Source organism: Perognathus longimembris, chromosome 4, assembly GCF_023159225.1.
Source record: "Perognathus longimembris pacificus isolate PPM17 chromosome 4, ASM2315922v1, whole genome shotgun sequence".
Classification (NCBI taxonomy): Eukaryota; Metazoa; Chordata; class Mammalia; order Rodentia; family Heteromyidae; genus Perognathus; species Perognathus longimembris.
In genome coordinates, this window is record NC_063164.1 from 87,024,126 (window position 1) to 87,042,729 (window position 18,604).

General features: G+C 35.4%; 1 protein-coding gene across 1 annotated transcript in view; it reads left to right on the top strand.

The window, feature by feature from the left end:
- Actr3 (actin related protein 3) overlaps positions 1-13,592 on the top strand; it is a 47,805-nt gene extending 34,213 nt beyond the window's left edge. Inside the window, exons 8-12 of the mRNA XM_048345612.1 lie at positions 968-1,141; positions 8,746-8,838; positions 10,048-10,173; positions 12,283-12,366; positions 12,799-13,592. Coding sequence (XP_048201569.1) covers positions 968-1,141; positions 8,746-8,838; positions 10,048-10,173; positions 12,283-12,366; positions 12,799-12,894 — 573 coding nt within the window. The 3' untranslated portion in view covers positions 12,895-13,592. The remainder of the gene's footprint in view (positions 1-967; positions 1,142-8,745; positions 8,839-10,047; positions 10,174-12,282; positions 12,367-12,798) is intronic.
- Positions 13,593-18,604: the final 5,012 nt, after the last annotated feature.

The window sequence follows — 18,604 nt, forward strand, 5'->3', positions numbered from 1 at the left end:
AGATATGTTTATATGAAAGGTGATTTATTAGGGTAAATATCTTACATGGTTAAGCTGTCCCTTAAGAGGCAAACTGGATGCAGGTTCAGTGTCTTAGTCCAAATCTGCAGGCTTCAAAACCAAGGAAGGTGATGGTATCCTCTGTCTAGGGCTGAGGGCCTGGAAACCTAGGGAGCATCTGTGTTCATGGGCAAGACAAGGAGGGCATCCCAGCTTTAGAACAGAAAAAAGGGAATTTAACTTTTCCTTTGCTTTTAAATCTCTGTGAGTCCACAGCTGTTGAAAGATATCTAACTCCCCTCTCTCCAAGGCGGACTTCTCTACTCATCTTACCAAACTCTCCTCTGGGACTGTGTTATCAGAGAAAACCATTAGAAGTATTACTTTATCAGTCCTTTGGATATTCTTTAAATCCAGTCAAAATGACACCAGAAATTAAGACAGTCAGCAACCCATAAGTTGCAACTAATTTATTTTTGAATTACGTTTTTAATGTAAACTTTTATTTATGACATATGACCAAATAAGCAATAATTCACTCTTGCAGATAATACCAAAATAGAATAGTTTATATTTTCATTCTATTTTTTTTTTGCTTTATTTAGGTCAGAATTTGTGTAGTTGTAATCAGTTTTTGTCTTTTATTTGTGTATATTTCTTTTCTAGAACACAAGATTCATCATTACTAAAAGAGTAAAAAGTGTTGAGTGACTTTAGTGACTGTTTTAGGAAATAACACTAAAATAGTAGGGTTTGACTTTTCAATCTTCCAAGTTCATATAGGAAGCCAGAAATTGTGTATAGATTGTTTATTTGTACTATGCAAATCCTAACAAAATTTGTTCCACTATAATCTACTAATTTTATACACTGAGCATTTTTTCATTTGATTCTCATTTATAGATACTCTTTCCACTTCAAAAACAAACTAAAAATGCAGATTTTGTTTCTTTGTTTGCTTTTTAAGGAGCGCTATAGTTATGTCTGCCCAGATTTAGTAAAAGAATTTAACAAGTATGACACTGATGGGTCAAAATGGATTAAACAGTATACTGGAATCAATGCTATCTCAAAGAAGGAATTTTCCATTGATGTTGGTTATGAAAGATTCTTGGGACCTGAAATCTTTTTTCATCCAGAGGTAAGTTGCTTATTATTTTCTAATGCAATTGCTTTAACATATTCAGAAAAAAATGAATTAAAATATGTTCAGAGAAAATTAATCTCAGACTTTCTTGAGTTATCTTTCTCAGGAAGAAAAACTCTTAAAACAGGCTAAACTCTATTTTTTATACCTATGGGAAAATGAAATTATTGTCACTTTAATGTTTATGGCTTATGGAGGAATACCACTGAAGAGCATGGCAAGAGAAGGAGCCCTTAATATTTATAATCCTTTGAAATATTGGAAAGGCTCTAGCCAGGATCCCCCAAGTATAAAATGGCCATTATGCAAAGAATTTTCAATTGATTATCATAGTTATTTACTAGTAAAATAGTCTTCTATCACTATGAAATCTTAGCAACATAATGGCTGTCTTAAATTAGAACTGAGTCCCTGTGGCTTATACCTGTAATACTAGTATTTAGGAGGCTGAGATCTTAAGATCACTTTTCAAAGCAAGCCTGAGATGGCAAGTCTGTGAGACTCTTATCCCCAGTTAACTACTAAAAAGCTAGAAGTGGAGCTGTGTAGCTCAAGTAGTAGAAAGTTGAAGAAAAAAAGTTGAAAGTTGAAGAAAAAAAATAAAGCTCCAGGACAGTGCCTAGGTCCTGAGTATATGTCCCAAGACTTGAAAAACAAAACAAAAAAATAAATGAATGGAATACGTGCTTTTAATAATGAATACTATTCTGGTAACTTAGTATCAGAAAATCAACTTTATTGATAGAATAACAGTAAATGCTTTCTGTACTTCTTGAGCATCATAATTTTTGACTAGGGCATGGCTCAAGTAGTAGATTGATTGCCTGCCTAACAAGTGCAAGGCCCTATATAGTTCATACTTCTTTTTTTTTTTTTTTTTAAATCAGTTCCACATTTATTGAAGGAACTGGAACTGGAGGGAAGGGTTCTACTAACCCTGCCCTACTTCATACTTCTATACCACCAAAAAAAGGGAACAATTCTTTAGTATTCATTCACTTAATAAATATTAAGGGGAAATACTTGTTTATGGTTTCAGATTAACCATTAAGTACCAAAGGTAAAAAATAATTTAGTCTTTTACTGAGCTCAAAGGATAAGATGTATTGTTCAGGTAGGTATAGTGGCTTTAGTGAATACATGTATCTATTGAGGGCATAGAAGCAGAGAACATCATAGCCTGATTGGGAAAACCAGATATATTTCTCAGAGAGGTAATAGTTGAATTTAGATCAACTTAACAGTTGGATAGTTTTTTCTAGGCATACATATAAACAGAGTGTGTTTCTGGCAGAGTTGATGAGCTGAGCAAAGTCCTGGGACATTAGACAGGTAGGTAATAGTTAATTATAGAGGTGCAGTGGAAGATAAATCCAAATCAGTATCTGTGGGCTATATCATGAGGACCAAATGTACTCACTGCTCAAGGGAATTTGCTGGATTCCAGTTATGCAGAAATCTTGAGTATGGAAGTGACATAGATTTATGTGCAGTATTATAAAGATTATTCCGGTAGCACTTGGCTAGTTACAGAGGAGGGAAGTAGTTTCAATATTTTAGGTAGTGTCTGTAGGCCATTGAGATTAAGGAAGGAAGTAAGAGAAAAGGAGATTCAATATGACATAGTAATTACTTCAGTGTGAAAGGAGTAAATACTAAGAATCCGATGATTCAGAGGTTTATAACTTTATCTAGATGTGCTATCCAGTCAAATTAAGAATCTTGAAGATGAGGACCAGATGAGATTAGAACAGAGGAATTTATATTTATCTTTTTAACAAGTTCAAAAACACTCAGCTAGGTGTGGTAATCCCATCTCTGAGGAGGCTGAGGCAGAAGGACCTGGAATTTGAAGCCAGTTAGGGTTACATAGTGAAGAACTCCATCTTAAAAATCCAGCCAACCGGGCTGGGGATATGGCCTAGTGGCAAGAGTGGTTGCCTCTAATACATAAAGCCCTGGGTTCGATTCCCCAGCACCACATATACAGAAAACTGCCAGAAGTGGCGCTGTGGCTCAAGTGGCAGAGTGCTAGCCTTGAGCAAAAAGAAGCCAGGGACAGTGCTCAGGCCCTGAGTCCAAGGCCCAGGACTGGCAAAAAACCAAAACAAACAACAACAACAAAAAACAGCCAACCACAACCAAACAAATAGTAAAAACCCCAACCTCTTAAAAGTTCTAAAGGTTTTGAAATGGGGTTAAGTGTCCTACAATGAGGACGGGTAAATTCATCGTCTTCGGTGGTACAAAAGAAAAACAGTGGCCACTGAAAGGCTGTGGAATGGAAAGAAGGTGAAGAATTAGGCCCCAGTGGAGAAAACATTTTTTTGTGGACAGGTAAAATAAGATTGACATGCAAAGAATACTAACAGTTACAGAGGATTGTAGTCATAAAAATAAGAAAAGTAAATGTTTCGAGGAAGGAGGCTAGTGCCAGGCTGTAATGAAGCAGATGAAACTTGTAAAGTACTGATGGGTTTTCAGCATTCAGGTGGTTCAAGAAGAGTGATTTCAATGAAATGATACGATATAGAGGTAGCTTGCTGGATCAGTGAGAGGAAGTTGTTTGGAAATTGGCACTGTGGGTACTTTTTGTAGGAGGTGGCCATGTAAAAGATGAAAGGATAATGCCCACTGGGACTAGCAAGTCAATTTTAAGAATAAGGCTGAGGAACAAACTGTACAAGAAATGTACCCAGTGCCTAACGTATGAAACTGTAACCTTTCTGTACATCAGTTTGATAATAAATTTTGAAAAAAAAAAAAGAATAAGGCTGAGGATTGCTTTAATTTTTAAGATCATTTAATATTAGAAGAGGAAAATGTAGAACTAGGATGGGCAGAAGAGTAGGTATGTAACTAAGGAAGTCCAGCATCATAGTTTATAGCTCTGTGTTTTTCCCCCCAGAGTAGAATTAAGCTAATGTATTGTAGAATGGGTTTGGCAGAAAACGGTGAGAATCAGGATAAAAATTGTGTTCATATTAGTGTACTCAAGTCTGAACATTTTAGTAACTGACTGTATATTGTTTTAACAGTTTTCTTCATTGTATTCCTCTCTTCCTAAAAAGTGTTCCTTCTCTTCCCTCTTTTTTAAAAACAATTTTTATTAGCTTACATTAGTTGTACAAGGGCAATTCATTGCCACATTTCCCTACATGCTTGCAGTGTGTCCTACTATCCCCCCTCCTTCTCTTTGACCATATTAATCCCCATTTGCCCTCTACATGCACCCATCTCCAAAAGAACTTAGATTATTTTGCTGTTGTTCTCGTGTGTGTGTGTGTGTGTGTGTGTGTGTGTGTGTGTGTGTGTGTTAATTACAAACAGGTAATTTCTTAAATTTTCAGTTTCTTCCTTTGAAAGTTCTACAGGGATATTTGGTGGTTCTTAGTATACCCCCTGGTGGCACTTTGATATAACATTCCCTTTTTTCCTCCAAAGAGGATCAACATGGTTTTTTCATTGTTCTTTGTATCCAGTTTGGTCCTTGGACTTTGACCTTTACTTTTAATACTGTTTGTAGGGATTTGAGTGTATAGGGCGATAAGCTTTTGTGGCTGGAAGTTAGGACAATTGCCTTGTGTGGTCAAAAGTATTTGAGTGGCTGAAGTAGAAATAGATTAAATGTCACTTGAGTTATACAACATTGATTTTGTTGTATTTGAGATGTTGGCAAAAGATAGCAAAACCTCAAGTTGAAGACAGGAATTAGAGAATTACAGAAGATACTTAATTCACAGTTTTAGATGTGAAGGATTATGACCACAAGACATACTTGCTTGGATGATAGGAGCTATCTAGGCTTCAAAAGAGGAACCTTTCAAGAATGTCTCTGGACTTACAAGCTTAGCTAATCTTAAAAACCATAGAACATTAGCTATGTAAATAAGCTTTCAGATGTATCATATTGTTTAGGAAGAGGATAGTTGGCTAGATGATAATTACCTTGCTAATAATGTCTTATGCATCATTTTTCCATTAATATAAATAACACTTATTTGACATTTTCAGTGCTGGGATTCGAAACCATGGCCTTTGACATTCTAGTCACACCTTGTCACTGAGCCACCCTAAACTTTAAACTTGTAATGACATAGGAAAGAACTCTGCTGTATTTATGTACTATGGTTGGTTGGTTATGTTCTCTACTCCTGACTCCCCGAACGCTGCTGCATCTCCCCCCTGCCCCCCACCCTCGTTTTTTGAGACAGTATCTAATACAATCCCATGCTGGTTTGGAACTTTACATCCTCCTGTCTCTACCTCAATTGCTGGGATCACTGGTGTGCAACATTACAATCAATTGAAAATATTCCTTTAACTTAATGTTCTCAACAGTAGTATCTTAAGACATTCCAATCAAGGGGCAGTTAGAGGTAGACTGACCACGAGTGAAAGTGAAAGGAAAGGAAAGAGTTTTTCAGATAATACTTTAAAATAAATACTACAGGAAACATTTCTAATGAATTTGAGAAAACTTGTCAAAGGTCACAAATGTAATAATGGAAAGTAAAATTTCAGGATTCCAGTCTGCTGCTTATAATCATGAAGCCATTCTGTGCTCTCACATGAGCTGATCTTTAAATGACACATAGAGCCAGCCAGCTTGAGCTATATTTCCCGTTCTCCTCTGAAGTGCAGTGTGGGTGGGATACCTTTTACAGATAAAATATCCTCTGTTTTATAAGTTGTTCTCAAAAGCCTCAGTGTAGGACACATTTCTATACTTCCCATATATCTTTTTAGAGTTCTTGATACTTTTTCAGCATGCTTCAAACACATACACTATGACTACTAGTTTTCTGCTTATTGGAATAGAAGTCACTAGAAGCTATTGTTAGTGCTATTTTAGTTTAAATTAAATATTACTTCAGTAACATTAAATCTTTTATTTGTAAGCTCTTTTCTAAATAATTTAATGCTAACTTTAAAAATTGGAAAGCGTTCCTGTAAAAAGTATCATTACAGTTTCGAACCAGTCTGTCCCACATAGAAGGCCAAATTCTTGAAACAATAAGCTGAGAGAAATGCATAGTATTTTTTCCTTTTTTAAATAAAGTACCCTTTTAAAAACATTTCTATAATATTTTTAAACAGTCAATTTAATATATAGCCATTTGACATACACAGTGGTAAGACTTGAACTCTGGGCCTGGGCACTGTCCTTGAGCTCTTAAATTCAAAGCTAGCACTCTACCACTTGAGCCACAATGCCACTTCCAGTTTTCTAATGGTTAATTGGAGATAGGAGTATCATGGACTTTCCTGCTGGGGCTGCTTTTAAACCTCAATCCTCAGATCTCAGCTTCCTGAGTAGCTAAGACTACAGGCATGAGCCACTAGCACCTGGCTCATATATGTATTTTTAAAGATTAATGTGGAATCTTTCAAGAACTTGTTAGCTGCTAAAAATTGAGTTTTGCTTTTGAATATAAGCTACTTAGAAATAGTTTTGATGATTATATACCAACATTGAAGAGCCAGACTAAAGCCATTTTGAAATCAGGCCTCACTTTACCACGCGAACCTGAGATAAGCAGGCCCTGTGAGCAAACCCAGAACAAGCTTATTAGGGCCCAGCCGGTCAAGAATTCTAACCACCTGCCGCCCAGAATGCCTCGAGCCCTGAGCCAATCAGATTTGTACCCGTGTCCTAATCTTGCTTGCTTGAACACCTGATTGCTGTAACTTTTTTTTTTTGTCTTGCTTGAACACCTGATCACAGCTCGGGGCTTCCTTCTAACCTCCGCTGTGTCGGTGGGTAGGACGAGGCCCGAGTTGCAGCTCACCTGAATAAAGCCTTGCTTTTGCATTTCGGAACGTCTCTTGAGTCTCGGTGGCCGTCTTGGTGGTCTTCTCGCGACTTGGCATAACAACATGACTACATGATTGATTGTTTTCCCCCAAAGTCAATACTTTATAATTTTATTTTGAAGCAGACATTGCTAGCTGGGTACTGACGGCTTCAGTCTTTAATGCTAGCTATTTAAGAGGCTGAGGTTTGAATCTAGCCTAGGAAGAAAAGTTTGTGAGACTCTTCTCTCCAATTAACTGCCAAAAAGCTGGAAGTGGAAATGTGGCTTAATTAAGTGGCAAAGTGCTAACCTTGAGCACAGAAGCCAAAAGGATATCAGTCAAGCTCTAATTCCAGCATGTGTGCACGCGTGCACACACACACACAGACACGTTTGCATGTGCATATACACACTCAAGTATCTACTTGCTAAGAATACTATGAAGTAGTATTTATTAAACCATTGCTCTTAGGGGAAATGCAAAGTTAGGTTCCTTTGAGAAGGCCTTTGGTCTCACATTTTCTTCATCTCTTCTATGCATAATTGTACTTCATCTTTCATTTCTATTTAAAGGCATTTTAGGGGAGGAGGCATGTATGCATTAATGTTTGTACATTAATCTATACATCTGTAAGACTCACATCCATCCTTCTAGGTGTTGTTTAGAAATATTAGGCAGCCATTCAGGACTATGCCTGGAGGCCATTTAAATAGCAACATCAACAACAATAAAAATGTTATACTAGGAGCTGGGAATGTAGAGAGCCATAGAGTGCTTGCCTAGCATGCATGAAGCCCTGGGTTCGATTCCTCAGCACCACATAAACAGAAGAAGCTGGAAGTGGCACTGTGGCTCAAGACGTAGAGTGCTAGTCTTGAGCAAAAAGAAGCCAGTGACAGCACTCAAACCCTGAGTCCCAAGCCCCAGGACTGGCAAGAAAAAGAAAAATTAGACTATATTGAGAAAAGGATGCTGGTTCGCAGAATGATATCACCTTGTTCACTTCAACTGGAAATATGTACGTTGGTAGACTTAAACTTTTGCTGCCTCTACACATGTATATTTGCGCAAGTGATTGTTCAAATATTTCACACATTGGTTTTGAGATAATAGATTTTAGCAAGTAATCTTAGTTTGTAAATATGGAGTCTTAAGTAATAAGAATAATCTGTACATTGTGTATCTTTTTTAACCCCTATTCATGAATTCAGTGGTTGCTTTTACTATATAGGCAAGTCTAGACTAGTAAATCAGTTTTCTTTGTATATTACACGGGTGGGGAGTTCCTTCAAGTATTTTTTCAAAGAAGTAGACCTACTAGTATGTGTATTTAGTTTGTTATTTACTTCTGCCAAATGGTTTTCCATACTCATTGTATTATTGTATATATTCTTTTGGAGGTCTATGAGTTCCTAATTACCCAGATTTTGCCATGTCATAGTATTCTTATGTTTGGCTTTATCTGTTCTTACTGTATAGTATCATCATTTTGAGTTTCTTTTTCTTTTTTTTTTTTTGGATTAAAAATGGTATTTATTTTTTTTTCAAATTTTTATTATCAAACTGATGTACAGAGAGGTTACAGTTTCATACGTTAGGCATTGGATGCATCTCTTGTACTCATTTTGAGTTTCTTGAAATCTGTTTTCAGGAGCTTTAATTTGAATCTGTTAGAGATCAGAGTTTACTGTTCTTAGAAGTCCTTTTAAATAGGAAATGTTTCTTAACATTTTATTGTTGTGATATGCAAGTCACTAATCAGGTCTTGGTCATGTATCTAAATTTATTTATTTTTTCAGTTTGCTAATCCAGACTTTACACAACCTATCTCAGAAGTTGTAGATGAAGTAATTCAGAATTGTCCTATTGATGTCAGACGTCCTCTCTACAAGGTCAGTATTTTTTGGCCAGTCCTAGGCCATGAACTCAGGGCCTGAGCACTGTCCCTGGCTTCTTTTTTGCTCAAGGCTAGCACTCTGCCACTTGAGCCACAGCACCACTTCTGGCCATTTTCTGTATATGTGGTGCTGAGGAATTGAACCCAGGGCCTCATGTATACAAGGTAAGCACTCTTGCCACTAGGCCATATTCCCAGCCCCAAGCTCAGTATTTTTTAAAGCCATGTACAAGGTCATGTGTGTACATGTATACACACATATGCATATATATGTGTGCACATATATACTTGTATGCATGCATATATACAGGCATTTATATGTATATAAGTATACATTTGTGTATGTGTATACTGTGTATACATGTATTTGTATAAATAGATATACAAGCAACTAATAGTAAACTTTAGTAAGAACATAAAAATTTATTAAGAAAGGAAGAATATAGATGGCATACTTTTGGTGTCCCTACTTTATTGAGGCTTATGGGGAAGCTTTATAGAGAGCCTTTTAATAATTTATCAAGACAATGTTGGGCCTTTTATCAGTTCTACTTCAGGAAATCCTACCTCAATACTTTTGTGGCATGCTTTTAACTTCTGGTTTTGCCCTTATTTGCCTGTTAACACTTGGGGACCATCTTTTAGTTTAAGACAAACCTTTATTTTAACTTGTAAAACCTTTTTGTGTGTGCCAGCCCTGACATTTGAACTCAGGGCTTGGCACTGTCTCTGAGCTTCTTTCTCACAATTGCTACCATTGTACTTGAGCTACATTTTCACTTCTGGCTTTTTGGTAGTTGATTGATGGTAAGAGTCTCACAGACTTTCTGGCCTAGGCTGGCTTCAAACTGTGATTCTCAGCCTTCTGAGTAGCTGGGATACAACCTTTTTACTTAGAAAATGTTCTCACAACTTTCTTAGGTCATCTCATGACCTCACATATTTGATAAATTGTGCTTCAGCTTAAACCCTAACACAACCCTGTGACATCCTTTTTTGCCTTCTATTTTTACCTTTACCTGCCTGTTTCTATTTTAGAACAGTATCAAGACCATGTTTTTTACGTTATTTTCTATCCATTGTTTAATTAATTAGTTGCATGTTTTTTAAAAAAGGTGGTTTTATTTTAGTACTGCTTATCTATAGGTTTTCCTTTCTTTTTAAATAAAAGGTCATACTTATTTATTTTTCTCCATTAATACAGAATATTGTCCTCTCTGGAGGCTCAACCATGTTCAGAGACTTTGGACGTCGCTTGCAAAGAGACTTGAAAAGAACTGTAGATGCCAGGCTGAAATTAAGTGAGGAACTGAGTGGCGGTAGATTGAAGGTTGGTTTTCTCAATTACGGCTGAGAAGATTGAGGGTACCTTGAAATGAAATGTTTGTCAAATTGCTCTTTGGAAAACAAGAAGAATTTATCAGACACTAAATGAAAACTGGTCAATGTTACAGATTTTTTTTTCCTGTTATTGCGGCTCATTTAATTATATCGGGATAGTGTTTGTATTTCTGGAAAGCAATAGTTTTTGGGTTTTTGTTGTTGTTTTCTGTTACTGAGGTTTAAACAAGAAACCTTGTGCTTCCTAAGCACTTGAGCTATGCCCTTAACTTGTGAAAAGAAATCTGATTGGTAGTTGTGAGAAATATTTGAAAAAGACAGAGTATTTTATTTCTTTATGTGAACAAGAAAATTTATGGATACTTGAAATTTTAAATACCATTATAGCAAGAAAACAATGCACTATTAAGAGACATGCAATAGCTTCCTTTCCTAAGTCAATAGCAGTTCTTACCACGTAGCGGGCTTGTACTCTACAAATTGGTTTTTCCCCAAATAACCTTTCTCTTACAGATGCTACACTGTTGAACTAGATGCCAAAAACTGAATTAATTCTTAGATGTGTGTTTTCTGTATTTACCAGACTCATTTTTAGTAACTTTTTGCCATCCTTACTAAAGATTGAAGCAGAATATCAATTCAGAGGATAAGTTGCTAAATAAAACACATTTCATTTTACTCTTAAATCACTAATAATGAGGGCTCATTCTCACAGTATCACAATCATTAAACTACTCAAACGTGCAATAAAACACTATTTGTTTGCTTTTTGGAAATGTTAGGTGACTGGTTTCTGTACCTAAACTTTGGCTTATCTTAACTAAAATTGTCCCTTGAAATGTAGCTTATGTTTTGTTTCAAGCTGTCATTTCTTTATTGTTCAATCATTCTGGTCATGTTCTCAACCAACTTGTTCTCAGCCAACCCATTTGTTCATTCACGCACTTACCTACCTGCTCATATAACTACCAGCATATGTATCAATCTAACCATAAAATAAAAGGTAGATTCTCTATATTGGGAATAATACAAATTACATTGGTTGTGTGAACACAGTCCTACCAAAAACCTGAGGCATATTTCACCAGTTGTTTGGTGGAAAACCAAAGAAGGAATCCAATCCAGGGCCATATATTCCATATGATTGTTATGGCCCTCCATATGTAATAGTTATCAAGCTTTTTGTTCTCCTTTATGATTGTCACATTTTTGAAAAATATAAGCCATTTATTTTGTAGAAGGCTTCTCAGTTTGGGTTTTGGATATTTTCCTATGATTAACTTCAGTATATTCACTTTGATAGTAATACCACTTGTCCTATGCTAACTTTGGTTGGTGGAAGTTGTTTCTGTCAAATAGTTATATTTTCCCCTGTATTTAATATGAATCTTCTAGGGAGTCACTTTCAGACTACTTAACCGTCTCTATTTCAACAAACTTGAAACCACTGGTTTTAGCATCTGTTACTGTTCTTTCCTAAAATACTGAGGTAGTTGTCAAATGGTATTTGAGATTTCATAGTTTCTTCTGGTTCTTGTCTCATTTTACTCTAAGAAGAGCCCTCTTACCCCCATCTGTATAAACATATTTTTGTCATTCTAGGCTATATTATTAATATGGTTATAAAATCATACATTGTTGAAACTATTAGTTTTGATACCCAGTTTTAGCCAGTTGTAGCCATTCAAGTGGCTTTCAGGTCTTTTGAGGTAGTCTCATCAATCTATTGCAAACTATTTCAGGCTCATCTTACACTTCTGTTTTCTGCTCTGATGAAATCAGTCCTTTCTACTTTTCCCCTGGACACTCTTGCTTTTTGAAGAAAGTTATTAAATAAGGTTTTAGGCTCTTGAGTTTCCAAACTTAGGACTGAGATGTCGTGTGTATGCCTCCTTAGTAGTTAGAGTAGTGAGTGCCCCCCCTCACAGTGTGCCGAGTTCTTGCTTTCTTCCATTTCCTATTTGTATGACCTTTTCTTTTAGTTTTAGCCTGGCTCCTATTATTCACAGTTCATTTGTGTGAATGCTTATACGTGAAATATGTACATAATTGTTACTTGGATTTGGTATTGAATTGATCTTACTGTATCATCTTTTAGCCAAAACCTATCGATGTTCAAGTTATTACGCACCACATGCAACGATATGCAGTTTGGTTTGGAGGATCGATGTTGGCTTCCACGGTGAGTATGATAAAGCTTATTCGTATGTTGTTTTTTTAAATAGAGGAATCCAAAGGTACTTTGAGAAGCACAAAGCAAACTCCTTTAAATTTTCTATACAACAGGATACTTTAAAAATTGAATATTAAGTACATAACTGCTTTAAAACCAAAAGTCATTTCAACTTAATGTTCTTTTTTAAAAGTTTTTATGCTCTTTTAAAAGATTTAACTTGATAGAAATTTATTTAAAGTAAGAATTTTATACCTTAAAATTTTCTTATCTTTAGGGAAAAAAAACTTACGTCACTAGATATTCATTGCTTTTTTTTCTTTCCCACAATGACAAAACCAACTATATTATTAGCTTATACAAGGGAATTTAACGTTTTTAAACATATCACTAAAATATTGAAATGCAGTTGATTTTATTAAATACGTATTTTTGTTTCAGCCTGAGTTCTACCAAGTATGCCACACCAAAAAGGATTATGAAGAAATTGGACCTAGCATTTGTCGTCACAATCCAGTGTTTGGAGTCATGTCCTAAAATTGACTTCCTAGTTATTTGGGGTTAGGGAAATGGAAAAGAGATAATCTTTCTGATTACTTGTTTTGTCTAGATGGCTGGTTTTGAGGTTTTAAACCTGACTTGAATAGTAAGACCAAACATGATTATACAGGAATATTTTAATAAGTTTATCAACATGCAAATGTAGAGGAGAGCCAAAATGATTGTTTTTCTTTAGATTGAATATTTGAATCTTATGTGTAACAAAAGAAGTGGGTTTTAGTTCTTTCTGTGCCCTGATATTTTGTATATTATTGAATTATCCAAGATTTGATGGGATTTATCGGTATGTAGATAGCTCTATAATGCTTGAATTGTACACTTCTAAGTGTGCAGTGCAAGAGCTTGTTTATATTTCATACTTTTTATACTTTGAGGAAAAAAAGTCAAAGATAAATTAGTATCTGAAGAACAAAAAGTGACCAAGTAAAGAATAAATTTTAAAAATAGCCTCATGAGACTTGGCATACCCACTCATGGAATTCCAGTTATTATGAATTGCTTCCACTCCCCTTTCCCGTACCCCACCAGTGGTTTTCTTTTTAAGTGCTTTTGGAACTAAGAAGCTAGTATCTTGGATTAACTGATGTCTGCTAGTGCTTTCTGATTACTTACATTCTGTTTCTTGCTTTGAAAGAAAAAGTAAAGACAAAACAGTTGGACTAGTATTACAGCTCTAAAATTTAAAAAAAAGCTACAAACAATAATTTGATTACCAAAATTGGTATATTTAAAGCCTAACACCATTCTAATAAAGACACAAATTTCTTTTTAATACTTGTTTCAGGCTCTTTAACCTCTTTATAAGTTCACTAATAAATCTATTTTCGTCAATCTTCTGCAATAGTTCTTTAAAATCACAACAGTTGGTTAGCAAGCTGACTTTTTTATGTGCGCTATACAAATAATTGTGAACTTTTAAAAATGTTGAATGCTTTCATTTTGATAACTGGATCTCCATTTGATATTTTCATTTGTATAACTCATTTGCAGTCTGATTTTTTTTTTAGTGCCCATCCCTGACATATCATGGAAAGTTAATTTTCTTTGCATTTAAAAATATCTGGATCATGAAGAAAAAAATGATGAAAATAAATTAAAATTGAATTACCTTTTCTAATGTTTCTTTTTTCAATGTATTTCAACTTGTTTATTCACATGATTTCTGTTTAAGTAGTGAGATTCACTTAAATTCCTATCATACATATATATGATAGAAAAGTTTTGTGGATATAAAAATGATTAATTAATTGCCTGGCATTTGAGCTTAGAGTCTTGAGGTTGCTAGGCAGGCACTCTACCACCCCAGCCACACTCCTAGCCCTTCAGTTATTTATAGGAAGGTTAAAAGGGATGTGTTTTCTTTTCTAGAACTGTCATAAAACACAATTAAGAAGACTTCTTTCCTAAAGTTAAAAAATATTAAAGTATTTTTGTTGGTTATTAAAATAAAACTTAAAAAGACAGAGTAGGAGGACAAATCGTTTTTACTTATACTGCATATAGATATTAGTAGTCTGTGTCAATGGAGAGTAGTGACAAACTGTTTACTAGAATAGGAGTTGCTTCATTAGTGTCAATCATATATTTTTTCTTTTACTGAAATGTTTTATGAATGTTGTAAATACCTAAAGTAGATGCTGAAAGAAAATTTTCTCTTTGTCCTGACATGTCTCATTTTCTCATTATATCGATGACTGGAAATGTATATAACTTTGTATGGATATAAAAATAAATATAGCTCCTTTATTTTATACACATAGGAACTTACTCTATATACTGTTTTGCACTTTGCCTTTTCATGGATCTTTTATTAGCAAAATTAGTTGTGCATGCACTTTTCTTGTTAACATATCTGTATATAGATCCAGTATATACCAACCAAACCATCCCCTCTATCATTCTGGCTTAATTTTACTTCCCATTTTAAAAACAGTTAAAAGTCAATGTTTCATTTTCATACATGTAAGTCAAATGCTTGAGTACATTAGTTCATCCTCATTCACTCTTTTAGCCCTCTACATGTCTACTGCTACCCACTCAACAGAGCCTGTTGAACTTTACTGACTTAAAAAATATATTTTTTATTACCTTTACTTGTACAAAGGAGTTGCCATTCAAGAAAGCAATTTATGAATACAATGTGTCTTGATCAGTGTCATCTTTATTATTATAAAAGTTATAGAAGGGTTACAGTTACCTAAGTGAGGTAAAGAGTTCATTTTTTATTGAACAATGTCCCCCCTTTCCCTTGCTCTCTCCCAGGTTATCCCTCCTGTCTGACACACAAGTTGTATAGTTTGTTTTCAACATAGTGTCTAGTGAAATTCAGTGGCTACATTTGTTCACCTTTGTTCCCTCCATTTTTGTGCATTCTCCCTTACCCCTCCCCAAAACAGATAAATGAACAAATGACAAAAAGAAAAACAGCAACTAAGATTTAATTCCATTTCCTGGAGTTCATTTTGGTACATATTTTATATGATCAAATGCACATCAGATTGTGCCATTGTGCCTCACATTCTTTAATAGTATGTGTTAATTATATCTCAAGGGGTTCCATTATGACATTTCCAATGACCATATATTTTGCTCAGAGTAATTCTCTCTATTGTTTTCTCTTTCACTGTTCCACAACTCTGTATTGATGAACAATTTTCATAGAGATTCCTTAGTCTTCATGGTTACAATGTATTTCAACATTTATCTTTCCTTGTCCCTAACCCCTCATCCCTTAGACAGTCCCATGGTTAGGGTCTTGTTCTCTGTGTGGGGGTGTGGGAGTGGGGGTGTGGTCTATGTATATATATAGGTATATATCCATATAGGTATATGAAAAATTAATACATATCTTTAAGGTCTAGCTTCTGCCAAGTGAGCAAAACATGATACCTGGCTTTTTGAAGTTGGATTAGTGTCTCAGCATGATGTTCTCCAATTGCATCAATTTTTCTAAAAATAACATTTTAATTTTTCTTTGTGGCATTTTAATATTCTCTGGTATATATTTACCATATCTTTACTACTCATCTGTTGTTGGGCACTTGGGCCAATTCCAAAGTTTGGCTGTTGTGAACAGCACTGCAAAAAACATGGATATGCAGTTGTCTTTCTTGTGTATTATACTCTAGGTATGTCCTGAGAGTAGAGTCATTAAGGTAGGTCCAGTTTTTGTTTCTGGAGAAACTTGCATGCTATTTGTTTTCCCTCTAAGATCGTATGAGAGTTCATTTTTCTCTGCATCCTCAACAGTGTTTGTTGTTTGTTTCCAATGACTAGTCTTCTCTACCTCTTGAGCCACAGCACCACTTCCAGCCTTTTCTATTTATGTGGTAGTAAGGAATCGAACCCAAGGCTTTGTGCATACTAGGCAAACACTGTACTTCTAAGCCACATTCCCAGTCCTGTTGTTTGTTTTCTTAATGGCTAGTCTTCCTTTGCATTTCCCTTATGGCTAAGGATGTTTAACATTTTTTCATGTATCAGCTATTTTGACTGCTCAGTTTGCTGCCCACTTGTTACTTCTATTTTCTTTTAGCACTTTATATTTTGGGTACTAATTCTTTACCATTTGGGCAGAGATTTCTCCCATCCTATGGGTCGTCAGTCACTTGGTTCTTGCAGATAATTTGTAAATTGTATCCCATTGCCAAATTTTGTCCTCAGAGGTAATAAGAATTTAGAAAATGATCACCTGTGCCTATAACCAGAGCTTCCTGTATGTTTTCCTGTAGTAGCTTTAAAGTTTGAGCTCATAACTGAGTTCTTTGATCCTTCTGGAGTTGTGTGTGTGTGTGTGTGTGTGTGTGTGTGTATGTGTGTGAGATAAGGGATATAGTTTCAGTTTCCTGAAAGTCCATAACCAGTTATCCTAGCAACATTTGCCTAAAAGACTGTCTTTATGTTTTGAGGTCTTTTGTCTTTTTTTTTTTTTTTTTGTCAAAAATTACATGGGTATATCTGTGTAGTTTTATTCCTGGGTGTTGTGTTCTCTTCCATTGTTTGTTGGATTTGTTTTTGTGCCAGTCAGTACTTTACTGTTCTTGTAACTATGCCTGTGTAGTAAAATTTGAAGTTTGGTATTGTGATACCTCCAGTAATGTTCTTTTTGCTCAGGGTTTAGCTTTTGCTATTCAGGGTCTTTATGCTTCTGTATCAAGTTTTGGATTACTTTTCTATTTGTATAAAGAATGACATTTGGACTTTAATGGGTATTGCGTTGGATCTATAGTTTGCTTTTAATAATATGGCCATTTTCACAATACTGCCAATCCATGAGTATGGACAGTCTTTAGTTTCTGGTATCTTTGATTTCTTTCTTCAAGGCTTTATAGTTTTCAGTGTAGAAGTCTTAAGTTAGTGTGTAGGTATTTTACTGTTTTTGAAATTGTTTTATTTCTCAGCTAGTTTATTGTTACATTTTAAAATTTTGATAGTAATTTCCTCTTTGTGGCATGCTCTCTTTATTAATGTGAAGTGACTTTCTTTGTCACTTCTGACTTTAATTTGAGCACTATTTTGTCAGTTGTGAGTGTGGCTGCTTCTGCCTCCTTCTGGGATGCAGTTGCCTAGAATACCTTTTTCCATCTTTTCACACAACACCTGTATTTGTCTTTGTCAGTGAGATGTGTTTTTGGTAGGTAACAAATGCTTAGGCCTTCCTCCTTAATCCAAGTTGCTGTTCTAGATTGCAGTGTTAAGACCATTATTATCCAAATTAGTATTGAAAGGCATATTGCGTTTATTTACAGTTGTCCTTAGCTATATGGCTGTTCACTTATTGCTGCCTCACTGTATCGTGTGTTTTTTTAATACATGAATAGTGATCACTCATCTATTGCAGGAGCTACCGTGCAGAGACCCTCCAAGATAGGTGAAAATCTGCAAGTGGCAGTGTTATAACCACTATTGTAATTCACTTTGTGGATTTTTACCTATCTTGGGGGTCTCTGGAGTGTAATTCCTGCTATAGAAGAGGGATCATTGTATACTTCTTGTTTTACCTGTAGACAGGAAGGAAGCATAAATGGGGAGGGCTATAGAAAAGGAAAAAATGGTTTAAAAATTAATAGTGAGCTGGGTGCCAGTGGCTCATGCCTATAATCCTACTCAGTAGGCTGAGATCAGAGGATCACAATTTGATGGCAGCCTGAGAAAAAGTCTATGAAGTCTGTAGCAAGATAGAACTATTACAATCAAAATAAAGAAGTGAAAATAAAGTTAAAAAAAATCTATGAGACTTACCTCCAATAAGCTATCAAGAAAAAGAAAATGGAAGTAGAAGTATGGCTCAAGTGGCAGAGTTCTAGCCTTAAGCAAAAATGCTCAGGAGCAGCCCTGTGTTCAAGCCTTGGGGCTGGCACAAGAATGAAGAAGGGAGGGAGGAAAAAGAAAAGAATAGTGAAGGCCCATGTAGTTTAGTTATGATTACTTTGGAGGAAAGGGAGCGAGGGAGATGCAGAACCAGAAAGTAAATATGAATGTTAAATGACCTATACTAAAAACATGGATTCTAGTTCTTTCATGTCTTTCAGTTCTGTGAACAACCACCTTTTGTGCTAACTGTTCCATGCTTTGCATCCACCAGATCAATATACAAACAGCTCCTGCAGTGTGTTAACATTTCCTGATGCCATGAAGTGGAGAGTGTTCCTTTGACACAAAGGCCCTTTACTAAGGGGTACAGTAG